The sequence below is a fragment of the Pygocentrus nattereri genome, chromosome 1 (assembly GCF_015220715.1).
Source record: "Pygocentrus nattereri isolate fPygNat1 chromosome 1, fPygNat1.pri, whole genome shotgun sequence".
Classification (NCBI taxonomy): Eukaryota; Metazoa; Chordata; class Actinopteri; order Characiformes; family Serrasalmidae; genus Pygocentrus; species Pygocentrus nattereri.
Window position 1 is genome coordinate 10,112,879 of NC_051211.1, and position 19,111 is coordinate 10,131,989.

Below are 19,111 nucleotides of genomic sequence, written 5' to 3' on the forward strand. Positions count from 1 at the left end.
CATCCCGGAAGCTCCATATACTGAGGAGCACATTGCATGTTGTTTCATTCAGATTGCTTCATCCTAGCAAGATACTACAGAGTATACAGGGCCTCTTTCAAGTGAATCTCCCTGTATTTCTGCATTTTTTTTAATGCTGAGAACTTACGGCCATTCAGAGTGAAAACTGAATAAATGAAGGGAGGTCTCTGACTTTTGCATAGTATGGTTTCTTTTACTACAGTCAGTCTTAGTCTCCAGTCCCATCATGTATATGAGAATGGTCAGCTAATGCTAATTATTCAAATCAAAGGCTGTATCCTGATGGAGAAAATTTTCTTATGGCCAGAAATATTAATATGCTCTCCTGGCTGCTGCTTCAGAAAGCAGATAGTCAGAAGGTGTCTTATTTGTTGAAATGTGTTAAAAGTGAGTTGTGTTTTGTGTTTTTTTTTTTTTTTTTTTTTTTTTTTTTTTTTTTTTTTTTCCCCCCACCTCAACAGTTAAATCAGAAGCTGAAGGAAAGGACAGAGAATGACCAAACCCAGCCTAGCACTGAGCCACAGCCTGTTCAGCCCTCGGTAAGACATTCAGACGCACATATGCAGAAATTCTCTTTCTGGACAGTTCCCGTCTTCTCCCTCAAAGCTTCCACTGCGGTATACTTACTACCTCTCCTCTTTGCTCTCCCTTCTTCGCTCCTGTTTTCTCTTCATATCCCCCCTCCACTCGTCTCTAACAGTGTCCCACCCGCTGGTACTGGAAACTTGTTCCTGTAAGTCTCTTTCTCTCACTTTGTCTTCCATTCCATCCCTCTTTTCCTCCATTTTCCTGTCTTAGTATCAAGTGTGCCTGTCCTCTTTTGCCCCCTGCTGGCATGATGCACAGCAGCCTGTAACATTAGTAAGCTTCTCTCCTCTCTTAAGCCAGACACACTCTTTCACAGTGCTGATGTCATTCATCATTATCAGAGAGGTTAGGCTGAGATCTAGATCTAACACTGTACTTCAAGGCAGTGCTTTACATCGTGCAGCTACAGTAGTAGATTTCTATAAGGCATGGCTATAGAAATTCTTAAGATCTTTCTTAAGTGGTGCTCTGATCTGTGACCCTTCTTCACGTCCACAGTTTGGTGACCTCAGTAGCTTGCGGATGTAGCAGGCAAGAGAACCCAAGGCTACTAGGTTTAGAAGCGTCCATTAGAAACTAATGTAACCCTGCCAGCAAATGCATCGAATCTGATCTGTGTCTCAGTGAATTGTAGAGAAACTCATTAGTTACCGAGTTAGTTTGTAGTCCCTTATTGGCACCATTGAAAACGAGAGAAACAAATACAGACTTGCCATAAAGCAAAGAACATGCAATGGAACCAACAGGAAGTACAGAACACAAATAGTAATATGTTTACATTTATGACAGAATCTCTTCTCCAGAATGACTCCCAGTTTAGTCATGTTACAAAGGCAGGCCAATGTAGTGTTGGGAGTCTTGCCTAAGGATGGATGCATCATTGCTGCATGGAAAGCAATGATGTTTCCCGTTACCAGTGAAGAACCCTCAGTGCCTCGGTTTCTGAGAAAAAAAATATATAATTTATAGTTTAATGTAATAATTTTGTTGTTTAAACAGCAGCACTATTGAAGTACTGCTTCATCAGTTTTCATCAGAAACAACGGGTAGTCTTGAAATCATAACTGAGAAATTAGCCAATCAGTTTTTTTTTCTCTGTTATCTAGGTACAGCCAAGCTGTCTCTTCCATTAGATAGGACTTCAGGAGCGGAACTGAAGGCCTAATGTGTCAAACATAAATAGGGACCAACATAAATAGGAAACAACCATATTTGATTTCCAGTGTGTGGGAGTAATTCTGTGAGAAGCAACATCATTCTAGGCCTTCTGGGAGTTTAAAATAAGTCACGGACTGTGATTATGAGTGGTAGCCTAACCAGTGCATTTCAGTCTGATGTTAGACATAGAAACCAACAGCAGGCCTATGCCAGGGTGCTTTACTAAAAGAGTTGCTTTGAATCTGCTACATACCAGCTAAAATCTGTTTTTATGTCTTACAAGCTTTAAATAAAACTCTGTCTTTTACCAGATGAATGTGAATCTCTGTTTATGTTAACTTACTACTAGAAACCAACCCATAGGGTTGCTAGCATAAACTAGCATTATTGAATAGTTGTATTATTATTATTTTTTTTTTTTGACAGATTTTTGACATTTATTTATTAACTTAAGGTCTAGCTCTAGCAGTCGCGGTTCACAAATGTCAGCCACACTATACCAACTACAGATTTATGGTTAAATATGTGCAAGTTTGGTAGCAGCAGTTCTGTGGACTGCCATATTTCAACAAGAAAGTGCCATATGTGCAAATGAGGTAGCAGCAGTTCTGATTAATGATGGTATGCAGAGCTTTCTCTGGTAGTTAACCAAAGCATGCTGATCATAGTGGCTAGGAACTATTTACACGTCCACTATTTACAAGATGTTTGGTGAATTACAGACTGCAAGACTCAGAAGCCAACATAGCCTGGCAATGGCACCGCATGAATGAGACATGTTTATATTGGCTTGACGTGGGTGTGAGACGGAGATTAGAGTAATGTTAGATAAGCCAGGCTCCGGTGGCGTATCAGGTGTTGGCCGTTCACACAGCTGTCTCTGTTTAGCGCTGTAACCTGTCGGAGTTCCTGAGACTTCTCTCCTGAGTCCCTGCTGTCCCAGTTTCCTATAACAATGTCTTCACTGTTCCTCATTTCGTCGGCCTGCTTCATTCTCACTGTTTGGCTGCAGTGTCTTGCATGGTTTCTTTATCTCTCATACTCTCTCTGCCCATCTCTTCAAGTACAGTACTGTGCAAAAGTCAGAGACCACCCTTTCATTTATAACCCCAATTCCAATGAAGTTGGGATGTTGTGTAAAACATAAATAAAAACAGAATACAATGATTCGCAAATCCTTTTCAACCTATATTCAGTTGAATACACTACAAAGACAAGATATTTAATGTTCAACTGGATAAACTTTGTTTTTTGCAAATATTCACTCATTTTGAATTTGATGCCTGCAACGTGTTCCAAAGAAGTTGGGACAGGGGCAACCAAAGACTGGGAAAGTTGAGGAATGCTCAAAAAAAACACCAGTTTGGAACATTCCACAGGTGAACAGGTTAAATGGAAACAGGTGAGTGTCATGATTGGTTATAAAGGGAGCATCCCTGAAAGGCTCAGTCGTTCACAAGCAAGGAAGGGGTGAGGTTCACTAATTTGTGAACAACTACGTGAGCAAATAGTCCAACAATTTAAGAACGTTTCTCAACGTGCAATTGCAAGGAATTTAGGGATTTCATCATCTACAGTCCATAATATCATCAAAAGATTCAGAGAATCTGGAGGAATCTCTGCAAGAAAGCGGCAAGGCAGAAAACCAACATTGAATGCCCGTGACCTTCGATCCCTCAGGCGGCACTGCATTAAAACCCGACATCATTCTGTAACGGATATTCCCACATGGGCTCAGGAACACTTTAGAAAACCACTGTCAGTGAATACAGTTCGTCTCCATCTACAAGTGCAAGCTAAAACTCTGCCATGCAAAGCGAAAGCCATACAACAACACCCAGAAACGCCGCCGGCTTCTCTGGGCCCGAGCTCATCTGAGATGGACTGACGCAAAGTGGAAAAGTGTCCGGTGGTCTGACGAGTCCACATTTAGAATTGTTTTTGGAAATCCTGGACGTCGTGTCCTCCGGGCCAAAGAGGAAAAGGACTGTCTGGATTGTTATCAGCGCAAAGTTCAAAAGCCAGCATCTCTGATGTCTTGCCTGCAGTCCAGACCTGTCTCCTATTGAAAATGTGTGGCGCATTATGAAGCGCAAAATACGACAATGGAGACCCTGGCCTGTTGAGCAACTGAAGTTGTACATCAAGCAAGAATGGGAAAGAATTCCACCTACAAAGCTTCTTCTCAGGTGCCTGGTTCCAGTGTTCTAGTGCAAATTTTCTACTCCCTTGGATACTGACCATGTGACAGTGTTTTTGAGACACTGTAACTGGTTTTAAGATTGGAGGGATGGAAGAGTTCAAAATGGATTTAGAGTGCATAGAAGTAGAGAGTGGGCAAATTCTGTACCAATAAATTTGATAGCAAATTTAATTGTTAAGGCTTATGTGTGGTTTTCTTTTAAGTATGTTTTCTGCTTTTTTTCTGACACAGATTAATATTGTTTGTTAATAATTTTGACTGAACAGTTAATATGAAGGATATTCTCTGACTTTTGACAGTGCTGTAGGTAAGTGTTTATTCGGGGGCATTTATATACATTCCTTTTTTATTATTACCCATGCCTGTTTTTGTTATTTATTAATGTTTTTCACCTTCCATATAGGGTTCATAAAAATATGACCATGAATCATATTAAAACTGAATCAACACAAACAAATGTTATTTGAGCATGCATGCCCAACAACCCCCCCCAGTCACCTCCTCTTGTCTCATACAGCTCCGGTACAGGAAGGATAAGATGCTGTCTAAGCTCAAGCCATGTTTTCCTGTGGTGAAGGAAGTGACTGATCTCTCCAATGGCTGTGCCATAGCTGCTGTCATACACTACTACTGCCCTGACCTGCTGCACCTAGAAGGTAGAATTGAAATCCTTCCCTTGCTGTATTTTCATATTTTATATTTCATCTTTATCTGTATACACTGTTATTGAGCAATCTATCAAGTCATCCACATGAAGCTTCAAAGTTCAAGTTCTAGGCAAGAATGTTGTTCCCTGTTTGTTGCCTTGTTAAGTCGTCTCTCTCTCTCTCTCTCTCTCTCTCTCTCTCTCTCTCTCTCTCTCTCTCTCTCTCTCTCTCTCTCTCTCTCTCTCTCTCTCTCTCTCTCTCTCTCTCTCTCTCTCTCTCTCTCTCAGATGTTTGCATGAAGGATTCAATGTCTCTGGCTGATAGTCTGTACAATCTTCAGCTCATTCGGGAGTTCTCCGACAGCTGTCTGAAGAGCTGCTGCCACCTAGTGTTAGAGGACATGCTTTACAGCCCTCCAGAGTTACAGGTACTGTTCATTCAGAGGTGCACACATGTGGGATTCCTGCATAGCCAATAATAGTAACTGATAATTAACACTGTATTGTGCCCGGTTACCAATACAGTAACTTTTGTTGTTAACACACTATACTACCAATATGAACGTGAGACAGGTAAAAATGATTAACATCAATTTTCCATAACCACAACAGACAGGCATGATTGTTAATGTAAATATTTACATATCATACCAGGGGCTTTTACAAATGTAAAATTTTGAGTGTTGTGCAAGGATTTGTCAGAATCAAAATCTAGCTTTGCACAGTTACACAACAGCTGAAAGGGGTGTACCAATATACTCAGCCCACGATTTGATTTGATTCACAATACAGGGTTTGCAATTCAGTGTATTTGACCAAAATTAGATTCATGAGTTGATGGCCATTTCGACACTAGAGCTGGGAGGCAGCAGAAGTGTTGGAATAAGTTAATTGGTGCAGATTGTGTGAAAACATTTGTGTTCCGTCATTGCAGTTGCTTTAGAGGGCCTAATTAATAGAATGTATATATTCCACAGTCCAGTATCTTATTTATGTTCATAAATAAGTAATTTTAAAAAAGCCAAGTATATTTGTAGGCACAGCAGCAAGGTAAGATGTAGCAGTACTGACTAAAATATCATAAATCACAGAATAAAATGTGAAAGCTGGAGTCCAAAAAAGTGTCAAGTAACTCAACATGCTTACTTGCAGTTGTTCATGAGTGTAATGACTTGTTATTGGGCTGAAGCATCTGCCTCATGAGTGGAGCTGAAAAAGGCATGATGGGTCAGTGATAAAGCAGGGTGAGTACCAGTACCAGAGGGATTAGTGCCAGAGGTCTTTTATACATGATAAATGTTGATGCACTGCAGTTTGTGGAAGTCCTGTTTCATTGCAGAGCTGCACCAGAGTGTGATGGAGGTGGGGACGACTGACTCTAATGGCTGTGTATAACTGAATCAGCAGGCCTTGAGGCATGTTGAACTTCAGCTGGCACAGTCCCACATCAGGTCCCTGGTGATTGTAGTTCCCAGAAACATGAAAGACTGCCATCGTATTATTGTTAGGATAGACCATGAAGGGGAGGCTGAGGACGGAGTCTTAACATGTCCTCCGTCATCTCAAGCTTTGAGTGCCAGCAGCTCCATGTTGTGACTGCTTCAGAAGAACATCTTTTCAGTTGCCCATCTGGAAGCAGACTTGTCATCTTGGACGAAGCAAATGGCTCTAGTGCTGCGTGCAAACTTTTTTTTGACAGAGCGATATATTGAGGTGCTGTAATTGGGGTACAGTGAAAAGAGCAGGGGATAGCATGCATCCTCAGTGGAGTGCCAGTACTGATTTTGAGTGCCTGATAATTTTCCTAGCCTCATCTTTTGCTCTCTGCCTTTGAGTAAGCACTTGGGTTCACAGACAATGAATGCATTCTCTGTACATTACACATTTATGCTTATTGTTTTGCACACTGTGTTTTGCTTTAGTTTTGTTCATCTAATAATGCATCATCTGTTGTGCAGGTGAATATACTAAGCTTTCTGGCAGAGCTCCTGTATTGGTTTGAGGTTTCGAAGCCTGAGTTTGTTCAGCCACTGCAGGCCCCAGAGCTAACTGGTAAGCATCAGTCTGCTTTTATAAATTACATATTTCAATTCTGAAAGCTGCTTCAAGTTTGTTTGGGGGCAGCTTTTTGCTTATGGTATGTTGGAGGGGACGGATGGTTGGATAAATTTGTACTATCATGGATTTCTCTCCTTAGAACCCTGTGGTAGGACTGATGGTGGCAACAGTGGAACCAGCAACAGGTACATGAACACACAGCACATGCAGAAAGTGTCTGTCTGTCTGTCTGTCTGTCTGTCTGTCTGTCTGTCTGTCTGTCTGTCTGTCTGTCTGTCTGTCTGTCTGTCTGTCTGTCTGTCTGTCTTGAAAGTGCTGAAAGTGATGTGTTTGCATCTGATCTCTTTCAGTAGCTCTCCCTCGATCTTTAAAAAGCCCTTTCTGCCGATCTCCTCCCCCGTCACCCCAGCTCCAGGTGAGCTAAATACAAAGCCACTATACATTCTCTAGTCATTCACTTCACATCCTGTGTCTCTATGCATGTTACACTGTTTTTGCCATCAGTGTGTTGTGGATGTGGTTTGTATATCACTGGGATGTCTTTGTGTTCTGCATGCACATTGTTGCTGTCTTAAGATCTCAATTTTTCTGTTTTACACAAAACTGGCATTAAAATTGTCTTTTATATTGAATAAACATTTTGTTGGTCAATGGATCAGTACAAATTGTGAAAAGAAAACCTTGTTTTTTTTATATTAACAGATGTTAAGATTAGTGATGTACTGAATGCCAAACTTTAGGATACACTTTGCTTAAAACCAAAATGGAAAACTACAATAATCTGACCAGTAATAAAAGGTTTTCATGAAATAAACCTATAAAATTTATTACAGTGCATATAAGTTAGTTTGTGCCACAAAGTCAAATGTCCTTGACAACAAAGAGGTTGATCCAAGGCAAGGAATGTAGTCATTTTTTAAGTTATACTTGGCACTTTGGCACTGTTGTTTGACAGTTTTTTTCATCCATTTAAAACTGTGGCTACAGATATGTTGGCTTACTAGGAGGGAGTTTCTGTTCTGTTTCTGTTGTTCTATTTGCTATATTTTGCTTATTGAGCAGGTTGTTGTGTTTTCAACTGGTGTCAAGTTGTACCGGCTCTTGAAACTTGACATGAACAGTGATTTACAAATCACTTGTCTAATGTCCCTTGTAGAAATTGAGAAATAGTTCCACACAGTCAACAGGTTTAAACTGCTTGAATCGGTGTGCACTGACCGGTGCAGGAAAAACAAAGGGAAATAAGTGCTTTTAATCCATATTTCTCATTTTCATTAGCGTTCAAATTATTTGTAAAGTCTGAAGTGTAAAGTGTTGACACTTCCTTTTAGGACTGTTTATCTTAGTATTTTTTGGTCAAAATATTTTTCTCTCAAAAGTTTCTCTCTTTCAGCTGAAAACAGGAAGTTCCACTTTTTGTCAATTTACAGCAGAAAACTTTTGGCGTTTAAAATTTCAGTGAATTCCTAGTTGTGGTACAAGGTTGTCTTATAGCAGCAACAATGTGCATATGTCATATGTATGTTCATCCATTGAGATCAGTCTCTGTGTTTGTGTGTTTTGTGTCTCTGTGGGATCAGGCTCTTTGACTCAGTCTACCTCAATGTCTCATGTAGAAGCGGCTGGGCAAACATGGACTAAGAAGCCTCCCAGGCAAGATCATTTATTCTTTACAGTATTTTTCTTTTTTTTTTAATAATGGATCCTGTCTCTGGGTTGTATTTTTAACACTTGTCCTTTCTCTGTGTATGTGTGCAGTCGCTCCCTGTCCTCTGCAGTGTCCTTCAGCATTCCCTTCGGTCTAGACAGCGATGTGGACATAGTGATGGGCAACCCTGTGATAACCCGCTCAGTTAGCTCTGATAACCTAAATCCCTTAGGACAGCCCATGACACGTGTCCCATACACTCCTCCAGAGGACCTCACTCACCTACTGAGCAAGCCTTCAGGCCCCAATGGCCCACACCGTGCCTCCTGGGCCACCCAGAGCCCAAAGGTGCCCCTACTGGCTGAGGAGAATGGCCTGGATGAGGGCGAGACAGGTGAGTTGCCCACCATTGAGGAGGCCCTGCAGATCATCCACAATGAGGGCAAAATGGAGCCCCGGCTGCATCCAGATGGGGCGCCTGACGGCTTCTACTTGCACTCACCGGATGATCCATCCAACCGCAGACACAATGGCGGCCCGGCGACCCTCAGTTGCTCTGCCCCTTCTAACTCAGGAATGCAGCACCGGCCATCTGGGGTCACACGTGAGCCTGGCCGTACCAGACACACATCAGAGGGGTCAAGAGATGACGACTCTGTGCTCAGAGATGGGAGCGTGGATTCAGACGCATCTGAGGAGCTCCCCAAAATGCATTCTACGCCCGCAGCCCCTGCAGGAGGTGCAAGAATTGTCCGCCCCCAGGGTGCTGAGACCCCAGACAGTGGAATAAAAATGACCAGCTTTGCTGAGCGCAAGAAGAAAGTAGTGCCAGAGCAGCCCACACCTAGCGAGGAAGCAGCCCCGCAGATGACTACATGGGCAGCAAAGAAGGCAGAAGAGAGCCCTGGCAAAAGCCCGACTCTCAGCAATGAGATGTCTGAGTTGGGCGCCAGGCTTGAGGAGAAGCGCAAGGCCATTGAAGCACAGAAAAAACGCATTGAGGCCATCTTCGCCAAGCATCGACAGAGGCTGGGCAAGAACGCCTTTTTGCAGCTCAAGAAGGAGGAATCCGAAGAGGGAGGCCAGGGAGAGATCGGTACCTCCTCTGCCGAGCTAGATGAGAGATTAGCACGCTTGGAGAGTGAGGAACGACAAGATGAGGAGGAGGAGCAGAAGAAACAGCGCTCTCTATTGGAGGATGAGGGTAATGCCTCAAAGCAAGCCTCCATACAGCAAGCCCCTAAAGAAAAGCCAGTGGCAGGTACACTGGGAGAAAAGAGCACAGTCCCTCTGGGTGACTACAACAATGCTGTATCAAAGCTGAACGCGGCTCTCAGCTCACTGCAGAGCGATATGCAACGGCTATCCGAGCAGCAAAGTCAGCTGATGAAGAAGAAGGGCCAACCCTCCAACCAAGCCTGGGTAATCCCACCCAGCACAAAAACATCTACTCCAGCACCTCCACGAATATCCAGAGAGTCAACCCGTGAAATGCCCCCCACCTCTGCCTCCTCATCCCCCTCCCCATCCCGCCGGATCACTGCTCAGGCCATGCCCCCTAAGTCACCTGGCTCCCACCGCCGGGCGCAGTCTGCACCCCCCAAAAGCCCCAAACACCACCAACCCCACTCACGGTCATCAGACCTTAAGACACCCACACTCACTCGAGTTATCACGGCCCCTCAAAGTGTGGACAGCATCCCTCACCGGCGCAGGTTGTCCCCATGGCAGTACCGCGACCAGACCTCGTCCTCCTTTAGCATTGGCTCGCCAGCAAGCCAGAGTGAATCGCGACCAGCTTCTCAGCTATTTCGACCAGAGGATGACAACCATTCAGAGGCTGGTTCTAGCGAAGACCGCACTATCTTCAGCCTGGACCTGGAAGGAGGCTCCACTGGTCAACCCATGACAAGGAAAGAGTACCTGTCTGGTGGCGGCAGCTCTGGAGCACCGTCCGAATGCTCCTTTGAAAGCGATGTCCAGCCACCTTCCATTAGTGGCAAGCGCGGCAGTCTAATAGAAATCTCACTGTCTTCACTGAGAGGGCTGGAGGGAGAGGATACTGACCATGGTCCTGATGCAATTTCCGACTCTATGAGTGACCTGACGGATCCAGAGATGAGGCCAGGAGTTGGATTCTTCTTTAAGGTTGGTGCAAAAGAAGAAATTGGAAGCTGTATGTATGTGAGTGAGTGAGTTAGTATGATCTAACATTTTAAATTCCTGGTAACTGCCTTGCGCACTTTCCAGTATTCCCTTGTCCTGCATATGAAGGGCTTGATGATTAGCAAATGTGTAAGATCAGCTTTGTTGAGACAGTGAATACAAGAAACCGCACAGTACAGTGTGTCTTCAGGTGAGAACCACTAATCTAACATTTTGAAATGGTGCTTCTGCAACAGGACGAGGCTCGGCCAGAAGACGAGATGGCTCAGAGGAGAGCTGCATTGCTGGAGAAGCAGCAAAAGAGAGCTGAGGAACTAAAGAGAAAGAGACAGGAGCAGGAGAGAGAGAGGGAAGCAAGGTAAATTCAGAATATGTAATTCTAATACACTTTTATCCACACACACAATTATCCTGTAAATCTGTGTACCTGAAACACTTCCCTCCTAAAAGACCACTACAATGTGTTTTTTCACTTTACGTTTTGACTTGTTGAAGCAGGGGTGATTCCAGGATTGGAAGTGAAGAAAAGAGTTTTAATGAATTATTTAGAGAATTAATAACAGTGTGTCAGGAGTTCTTATGTTTTATTTTTCAATCTATATATGTGCAACTGTAGTTTTTAAAGGGAGTCTTTGGCCACAATGAAAAATGTAGCCATCAGTACTTCTCTTGTAAACATGCCTACTTGTAGTGAGAGAACACTAATTAATGAAAACGATATCAAATTCTGAATTCTGTCAAACAAATAACATTTAAAATATAGTTTTAGGCAATTCCCCCCTAAGTACCTGTTTACTTACTGTCATGTGGTGTGAATGTCAATTTGCTTAACTTAATTTTTATGTGCAGTTCTAAACTGGAAATTTGCTCCAGTGGAATCATACAGTATATACAGTTTCAAGGTGTTAACAGCAGTTTCTCTTTTTTTCACAGCCGAAGTGGCTCTGTGGATGAATTGCGGACAGCTGACAGAGTGGACCAACCCCAGACACCTTGCACCCCGCCCCCAGCACGCACCCCTCCGCCTGAGGGTACCCCACAACGGCGTGGAGACTTCACTAGGCAGGAGTATGAACGCCGTCAGCAGCTCAAAATCATGGAGGACCTGGACAAAGTACTGCGGCAGAAACCTACCACTGTCCGAGGAGTCAAGAAACAGCGGCCCAAAACGGTGTTTCATGATGACTCTGCCCTCTCCCGCAGCCCAGCTAAAGGATTTATGGGCAAGTAGTATTGCTGAAATAAGTTTAAGTAAAATGTTTATCCTCACCATTGCCAATAGGTTTTATCTAGAAATTGCCAGATCAGTGTTTAGTGCAATGAAAGGCTGATTGTGCTTTTGCATAAATCAGCTGATGCTAATTCCAATCAGGAGTGGAAACAGGATGTCACATGATACCCAGACAAAAACACCAAGCATGGTTTAAATTGGTTTAACAACTAAAATATTGCCGTGAAATCTTGTGAAATATATAGTCTTACAGTTTCATGGACAAATAATTTCATGCCTTAAACCATTATAATTGATTTCAGATAAAAATTTGTTATACAATTCAATGACTGTTGGCTATGAACTCAGAATTAGGCAAATGTGCAGCTGACTCAGGGCTTTCCTTGGTTCTTGCCTGAGAGGTCGACTCAAGCGACATCAGCAAGAATAGGAAAGCTGTGATTGCTCAGTGCCTGTGTACTCCGTGGAGCGACTGCCTGTGGTAGTTAGATACATGAAATGCCAAAGCCACTTTTCCACAACTCTGGCTTTTCCTCAAGTATTTTAGTTTACACGTTAGACAAGGAATCTGTTTGTCATCTGCACAGTTTGGTAACTTTGGCCCTGTTTACACTGGGCATCAGCATCCGATTACCATGGTCCAGTGGTGGGTATCAGATCATCTGTGTGAACACATTCTGACCATAAAAGCAGTTACGCTTGCCTTTTTTAAATATACAGACAACATCCAGATACGGGATACATTTTAATGATAAATGTGAACAGGGCTTTGTCAATGTTTTGCTCTTAGTATTAATTAGTATTCTCTTGTTGTGCTAGCTTCTGATACTCACTGGTTGGATGGGTGATGTCTCGAGTTTGTATCTGGTTAATGATGTTAAAAGTAAAATGGTGTTTACTTTGCTTCCCTCATGAGTCATGTTAGTTTTCCAAACTGTGCAAATAATATTGACTTGGTGGGAGTTGGATTTTGTAAGGGGAAGACAAAAAAAACTGCCAGACTGACAAATGTTTCCATGCGCATTGAGAAAATCAGCCAAATTAAAGGAATATTAGCCAATCACTAATCGCCTAAGTAGACCAAAAATGAACTTATTCTGATCCACAGCCAATTTGTTTCCAGTAGCAGTTCTGTCATTTTCTTACTTTTCAGTATTGGACAACACTATAATGCTAATTCGTCTGTGAATTGTTTTCCCCATAGGTTCTAAGCTGAATAGGGTGTACTCTCATTCCACCAACAACCTTTCCTCCATGGCAAATGATGGGACACTTACCGTCAGGAAATCTCCAAGGTAGTTCGCTGCAGTCTGATCAACTGTAATACGTATCTGCCAGTCTGGCTATCTTTTCCCTTGCTTTTACTTCAGCTCAACCTTGAACCTATATTCACTCAAAGCAAGGTAGCTGTTTATTGAATACAGCTGTCACAGAAGCACCTGTACTTTCTAACTCTTATTTCCATGCAGTCGCTCTCATTCTCCATCGAGGCTGATGTCTCCCGGCCGGCAGGCCATGCATAATGGTGAGAGGGACTGGGAAGTTGCGTCCACCATTTCGTCCCCTGCCTCCATTCCAGAGTACACTGGTACAGTATCACAGCTTGAAGCATCTTTTTTTTGTATTTTGGTTTGTACAATATACTGTCATTAATTATGTAAAAATAAATCATTCAATATAATGGATTTAAACCATTTTTCTTTGTTTATTCAATGCCCTATTGTACAGGGTGAGTCGAAAGTCACAGTACAGATTTTATTTTATTTTTTTTATTTTATTCTCGACTTTTGTCTTTGGGGTCATCTCAAACAAATTATGTATGCTGAGAAAATCCGCAACACACCACCTTCATCACTGCATTGTGGAGACTTGTGACAGCATAAAAATATAAAATAAAACTGTCCTGTGACTTTTGACTTACCCTGTATTCACATGTGATGGCCTAATAATCTTGATGTGTCTGTCAGGACCCAAACTGTATAAGGAGCCAAGCTTCAAGTCCAACAAGTTCATCATTCATAACGCCATCTCCCGCTGCTGTTTGGCAGGCAAGGTTAATGAACCGCAGAAAAACAAGATTATAGAGGTGAGAGACCTTTCAGTCACTTACCTCTGTTTCAGTCGCTTCTTACACAACTGTGATTTCGCACTGTTTTTCCTAGCATTTTGTACACTGGACGTAAACAAGAATAGCTCAGACGCACACTAACATTTCGGAAGCTATTTTGAAGGAACCTATCTATTCTGTTGTGTTTAAAAACAGAAGTATGACACTGCTCTCTCTATTTGATTGATGCATTTGCGCAAAAGTAATAGTAGATTGGCAGCCAAGTCCTTTGTGTAAGATACATAAGAGATATTTTGTCCTCAGTAAGCAAGTTATCCAGTCCTTTCTGCAAGGATGGGTGTGATGATTATTACCACCAAGCAGGAAGAGACCCAAAACAACTTGTTTGTTGAATGTCCTTTTAACACTTTAATGCCTATGCAAGAAAAGATTAAGATTAAGAGACCCCCATTAGTCCCACAATGGGGAAATTTCCCCTCCACATTTAACCCATCTGTGAAGTGAAACACCACATACACTCTAGTGAGCACACACACACTAGGGGGCAGTGAGCACACTTGCCCAGAGCGGTGGGCAGCCCAATCCGCAGCGCCCGGGGAGCAGTTGGGGGTTAGGTGTCTTGCTCAAGGACACCTCAGTCATGTGCTGTCGGCTCTGGGGATCGAACCGGCGACCTTCCGGTCACAAGGCTGGATCCCTAACCTCCAGCCCACGACCGCCCCCCCCAAAAGTGAACATTTCTGTCGTTTTGTCTACTCTTTTATTAAAAATGAAATTTCTGACTTTGTTGCATTTATCTAATATGTAAGGATTCGCTAAATGTTAAATGTTTTTGTTCAGTTTGACTCAAACTACCAGTTTGAATGAGATAAATATACACTTCTATGCAGAAGATGTAAGTCTTGTTGATTTTCTAAGTGAAAATAAGTTAACATGTACAATTAGTCATGTATAATTACCATTTATTTGCTGATTTTAAGTTTTGTTAGCAGATAAATCAGTATATTTTACTTCAAAAATCAACAAAACAGTTTGACCAAGCATGTTCAAACTGTGAACCACATGAGTCAGTCCAGTACTTTGATCAAACAAATCAAAATTAAGTTTTTACCTACCTGAATTCTGTTTTTAATTAAATCACATGCTTGCTAGGAAAAGCAAAACGAAACAGTACATCCAATAATAAAAGAACCTCCGTGCATCTTTTATATAGTTGTGTAGAAGTCATGGTACCACAAAAAGCTCAGGTTCTGCACACTGACAATGAAAATATGATTTTACTGTTGATAACAGAGACATGTAAGCTAAGGTTTCTCCAGCTTTAAATGAGTGGTTTTGATTTTTTTGCACTAAGCATTCAATTTGGTTCAGTTTTATTGTAACTTGTAAAATTAATCATTGGCTCTTTTTCATGCAGTGAAAACTCAATTTTACTTCAACTTAAATGTTTATCTTTTCATCTCTCTGCCACAGGAAATGGAGAAGAGTACCGCCAATCACTTCCTCATCCTTTTCCGGGACACGAGCTGCCAGTTCCGTGCAGTTTACACCATGAACCCAGAGACGGAAGAGCTGGTGCGTCTGACTGGAATCGGCCCACGGATTATCAGCCCCTCCGTGATTGAGTCCATCTACAAGTACAGTTCTGACCGCAAACAATTTACCGCAATCCCGTCCAAAACCATGTCGATGAGCGTGGACGCCTTCACCATCCCTGGCCACCTGTGGCAGAGCAAGCGTCCAGGGACACCTAAGAAGCTTGGAACCCCCAAATGAAAGCAATGGGACTCGCCTGATCTGGCCAGTGATACCCAAATTTTCTATCCCCCTTACCCCCTGCAGTTCAGCACTGGAGCAGAGTCGGAGCTGGCTGTGCACCACTTCTAAGAGGAGCATTAAATTGTGTGGTCTAAAATCTCACAATCTGTGGTCCCTCAGATTCAACAGTGCTCCAGCTGAACGCATCCATCTGCATCTGTTCAGATGGACAGATGGAGAGGAAAAAAATGCCATAGCCATTTTCAACATTACAAGACAACACCTTTTTGGTGCTGTGGCCAACTGGAATTGTATAAAACACCTTATGTTTGGCAATTAATCACTAAAACTGTAGATGAAGTGACTTTGCCCATTTCAGCCCTACCTTTTCCAACCTGACCCCATTCAGTCATCTTGAATGTGACCCTCTGGCTATTTAGAATGGGATGACAAACAGGCGCTACTTTAAGGACGTCATTAAGCCGAAGCTTAGTCTCTGTTTTCAATCTTCCTCTTCCTACTTCCCAGTCCTTCCTTTTTTTATATACATTACATTAATCCTTTATCTCTCTCTTCTCATTTTTCTTCCTGTCTGGCCCTTCCTGTCCAGGGCACTGGATGAACTCATCTTGGAATATCACAGCTGAATCCAGACTGTCATTGCCCCTTAATGAATGTAGGGCACAAGCCAGCCAAGGGCTTCCCACTGTCTTTTGTCAATGGCCAGTCAGTCCAGGGGGCTGGAGATTTGAAATCTTCCACTGGGGAGAAGAGGGCCATGGTTATTCATGCTACTGTGCCTAATTGTCCAATAAGAGTGAAGGCTCATGCTGCAACGTGTTGAGTGCCTCTAGCTTGCACACTGCAGCCCTGTCCTCTGCCTAGCCCTTACTTAGTTAGCTGTAGACATCTGGATGTTTTTTAATACTACTTTTGACATATTTATCCGAGTAACAGCGCTAGCCTTCGGGCCTCAGGTGAGCTGGGTTAAAACTCATCCCATGTAGGTTTTCCACTATGTGCTTCATGTCTTTGAGTTCATTAAGAATGAATGAAGAAAAAAATGAAGTCACTGATTCTTTCTCTCTTCATCTGTAACTGGAAAAAAATTTGGAGGGGAAAAAAAAGATGATCATTTAATGTATATCATGAATGCTGTTAATGATTCTTTTCATTTTTGACAATGATTTGTATATGACGAAGAGAGGCTTTGTAAAGGTATGAATAAGCTGCCCTGTGGCTTCAGCACTAGGAGCTGCACGCTTGTGCGGGTGTGGGTATGTATGTGAGCATGAAAGAGGAAGAGAGTGAGACGCAAGGGAGAGAGAAAATGAATAAAGATCACATCTACAGAAACGTGATTTAAATTCCTCTTATTTCAGGTTAAATCGCCCTGTCTGCTGAATCTACACTGATCACATGCACCAACATGCTGTAGCATGCAAGTAAGCCTGCAGTACATTTTACAGGAAATATTCCGGTGTTTTTCAGCTTAATGTTTATCTGCTGCACCTGTAGCTTACGGTTTATTACCATGGAGTGTAATTTCAACATGTTTATTTGGTATTTGTACTTGGAAATGAACTGAAAGTGTTAACTTGCAATATATCTGTAGTAGTGACCACTGGGCAGCTGCTGAACTTTTTGTCCTTTATGCATTTTCCCCTGAATGACACTGGATTCTCTGAATTATGAGCTTGTTTAGAAGTCAGAATTTGAATAATGCTACATACATATACTACAAGCAAGCTCAAACTAATTGAGTTAGTTGAAATGATGTATGAAAGTAAATCTACTGTTAATTTTCGATAAAAAACAAAACCGGCTATTCAAACTGCACACTGTTACTGCCAAAGCAACTCATGTATTTAACAAAGCTTGCTCAATGGGGACTTTTACCCCTTTAAGTTCAAGTCGCAATCTGTGATTGTTTCTCTCTTCAGCTGTAACTGGAAAAAAAATTGGAGGAGGGAAAAAAGAATTATGTAATGATTTTCATTTTTGAATGTAGTTTGTATATGGTGAAGAGCGACTTTGTGCATTGTAATTTACTGCACAGAAATGTTGTATATTCATATTTTGTCACCTTAGTGACCTTGTAATTCAAAAGAACCAGTGACTTTGGGAGGAAAAGTGTCCATCAATGTAACATCCATCACTCTTCCCGTTGAGAAAAGCAGCCAAGACCTGGAGGTCACAATATGGGCATAACTCCCATTACAGAATGACATCACTAAGCTAGTAACACAACACAAATCTAGTTTAATCTCTGAGAGTGAATTATACAGATATACAATTTTACAGTTTAACTTACTCTTCCCAAATGTTTATAAACATCTACTGACAGAATTCAGCTATGGCCCGTTGACTTCTATTTTAGGTGAATCCTAAATCAGTGGTCTTTGTAGTTCTTGTCCAAGTACAGGGGAAGTTGCTTTTCATGGTAATTGATGGTGTGGCTACAGGTGCAGCAGACGGAGTTTAAATTGAAAAAAATCTCCCTTTAAGTTGTTGTTAATTGGGAATTAGTTTCATGTGTATCAGCCTTCTTCATTTCAGGCATGATGCAACGGCCCTGTCGCTCTTTACGCAAGGGGCTTTTGAGCTGTACATACTTACAAACCTTTGTTAAGCACTGGAACAATTGATTCAGCCAGAATGCTTTCTACTGGCCCTAAGAATGAAAAGAATGAACTGCCTCCTGCTAATAAAGAGGCCATTTGCTTATCTGAAGTGAAGATGTGAATATTTTTATATAAATGCAATCATTGTTTTGTGGAGTGGTTGAATAAGTTTCTATGTCTAGTGAATGGGCAATTATGTGTGAGCTGCGTGTCTGTGTCTTGTCTTGGTCCAATGAGAGATCATAGTGGTGAAAGTGATCATAGTGATGAAACTGGAGTCTGTGCAATCCTCCTGTAGAATGTTATGTCAGTTATGGTTTATTTATTGGTTAAGGACTAGCTGGAATTACTATTATCTTCTTTGATGTTTAGTTTCAGATTTTTATTATTTATGTTCTGGTGAGGTGGTGATTCACACATTCATTTCATACTTTAAAAGGCACATTGAACGTACTGGCCATTTTCTTTTTTGTCTTTGTCACCATGTTCATATCAGTAGTCTTTCTTTCTTCCCTGATTGTTCGTATTTGCAGATCTGTCAGTCTGAGTGACTGATCTGAGGAATAAAATCATTTTTAAATCATCCTGTTCATTACTGTTTGTTTTATGCCGAGTGTTTAAGCATAACTTCTTTTCTGTCACATTAGACTTTTATTTTGAAATTTCGCTTCATTTGTGATCACATCAGCTTCACAACAAGTTTGTAAACATTTTTTTGAATAAGTATAGACACACTTGATTCACAGATGCATTTTATTCTTAAGTACATGGTTGTGACCATTACAGGAATATTGCACTGTCTGTAATGAGTGGTACGTGATTAAGGCAAATGTATGAACATGTGAGTGTTTTGGGTTTTTTTTTTTTAACACTTAATGGCCATTAAGTACGAGAAGAAATGGAAAACATTTCATCAGAAAATTACACAAGGTCCCAACAACT

The 19,111-nt window shown here is 41.8% G+C and overlaps 1 protein-coding gene across 6 annotated transcripts in view; it reads left to right on the plus strand.

Annotated features, from left to right (window-relative positions):
* camsap3 (calmodulin regulated spectrin-associated protein family, member 3) overlaps window positions 1-18,752 on the plus strand; it is a 56,610-nt gene extending 37,858 nt beyond the window's left edge. The window contains exons 4-18 of one of the 6 annotated variants that reach the window (XM_037537743.1): window positions 483-560; window positions 722-754; window positions 4,488-4,626; window positions 4,905-5,044; window positions 6,575-6,668; window positions 6,814-6,859; window positions 7,025-7,089; window positions 8,255-8,327; window positions 8,433-10,470; window positions 10,725-10,846; window positions 11,422-11,711; window positions 12,924-13,014; window positions 13,189-13,307; window positions 13,687-13,805; window positions 15,261-18,752. In XM_037537743.1, the coding sequence (XP_037393640.1) occupies window positions 483-560; window positions 722-754; window positions 4,488-4,626; window positions 4,905-5,044; window positions 6,575-6,668; window positions 6,814-6,859; window positions 7,025-7,089; window positions 8,255-8,327; window positions 8,433-10,470; window positions 10,725-10,846; window positions 11,422-11,711; window positions 12,924-13,014; window positions 13,189-13,307; window positions 13,687-13,805; window positions 15,261-15,563 (3,750 nt within the window). In that variant the 3' untranslated portion in view covers window positions 15,564-18,752. The remainder of the gene's footprint in view (window positions 1-482; window positions 561-721; window positions 755-4,487; window positions 4,627-4,904; window positions 5,045-6,574; window positions 6,669-6,813; window positions 6,860-7,024; window positions 7,090-8,254; window positions 8,328-8,432; window positions 10,471-10,724; window positions 10,847-11,421; window positions 11,712-12,923; window positions 13,015-13,188; window positions 13,308-13,686; window positions 13,806-15,260) is intronic. The other 5 variants (XM_037537752.1, XM_037537747.1, XM_037537758.1 and 2 more) reach the window with 5 other exon arrangements.
* The last annotated feature ends 359 nt before the right edge of the window (window positions 18,753-19,111 follow it).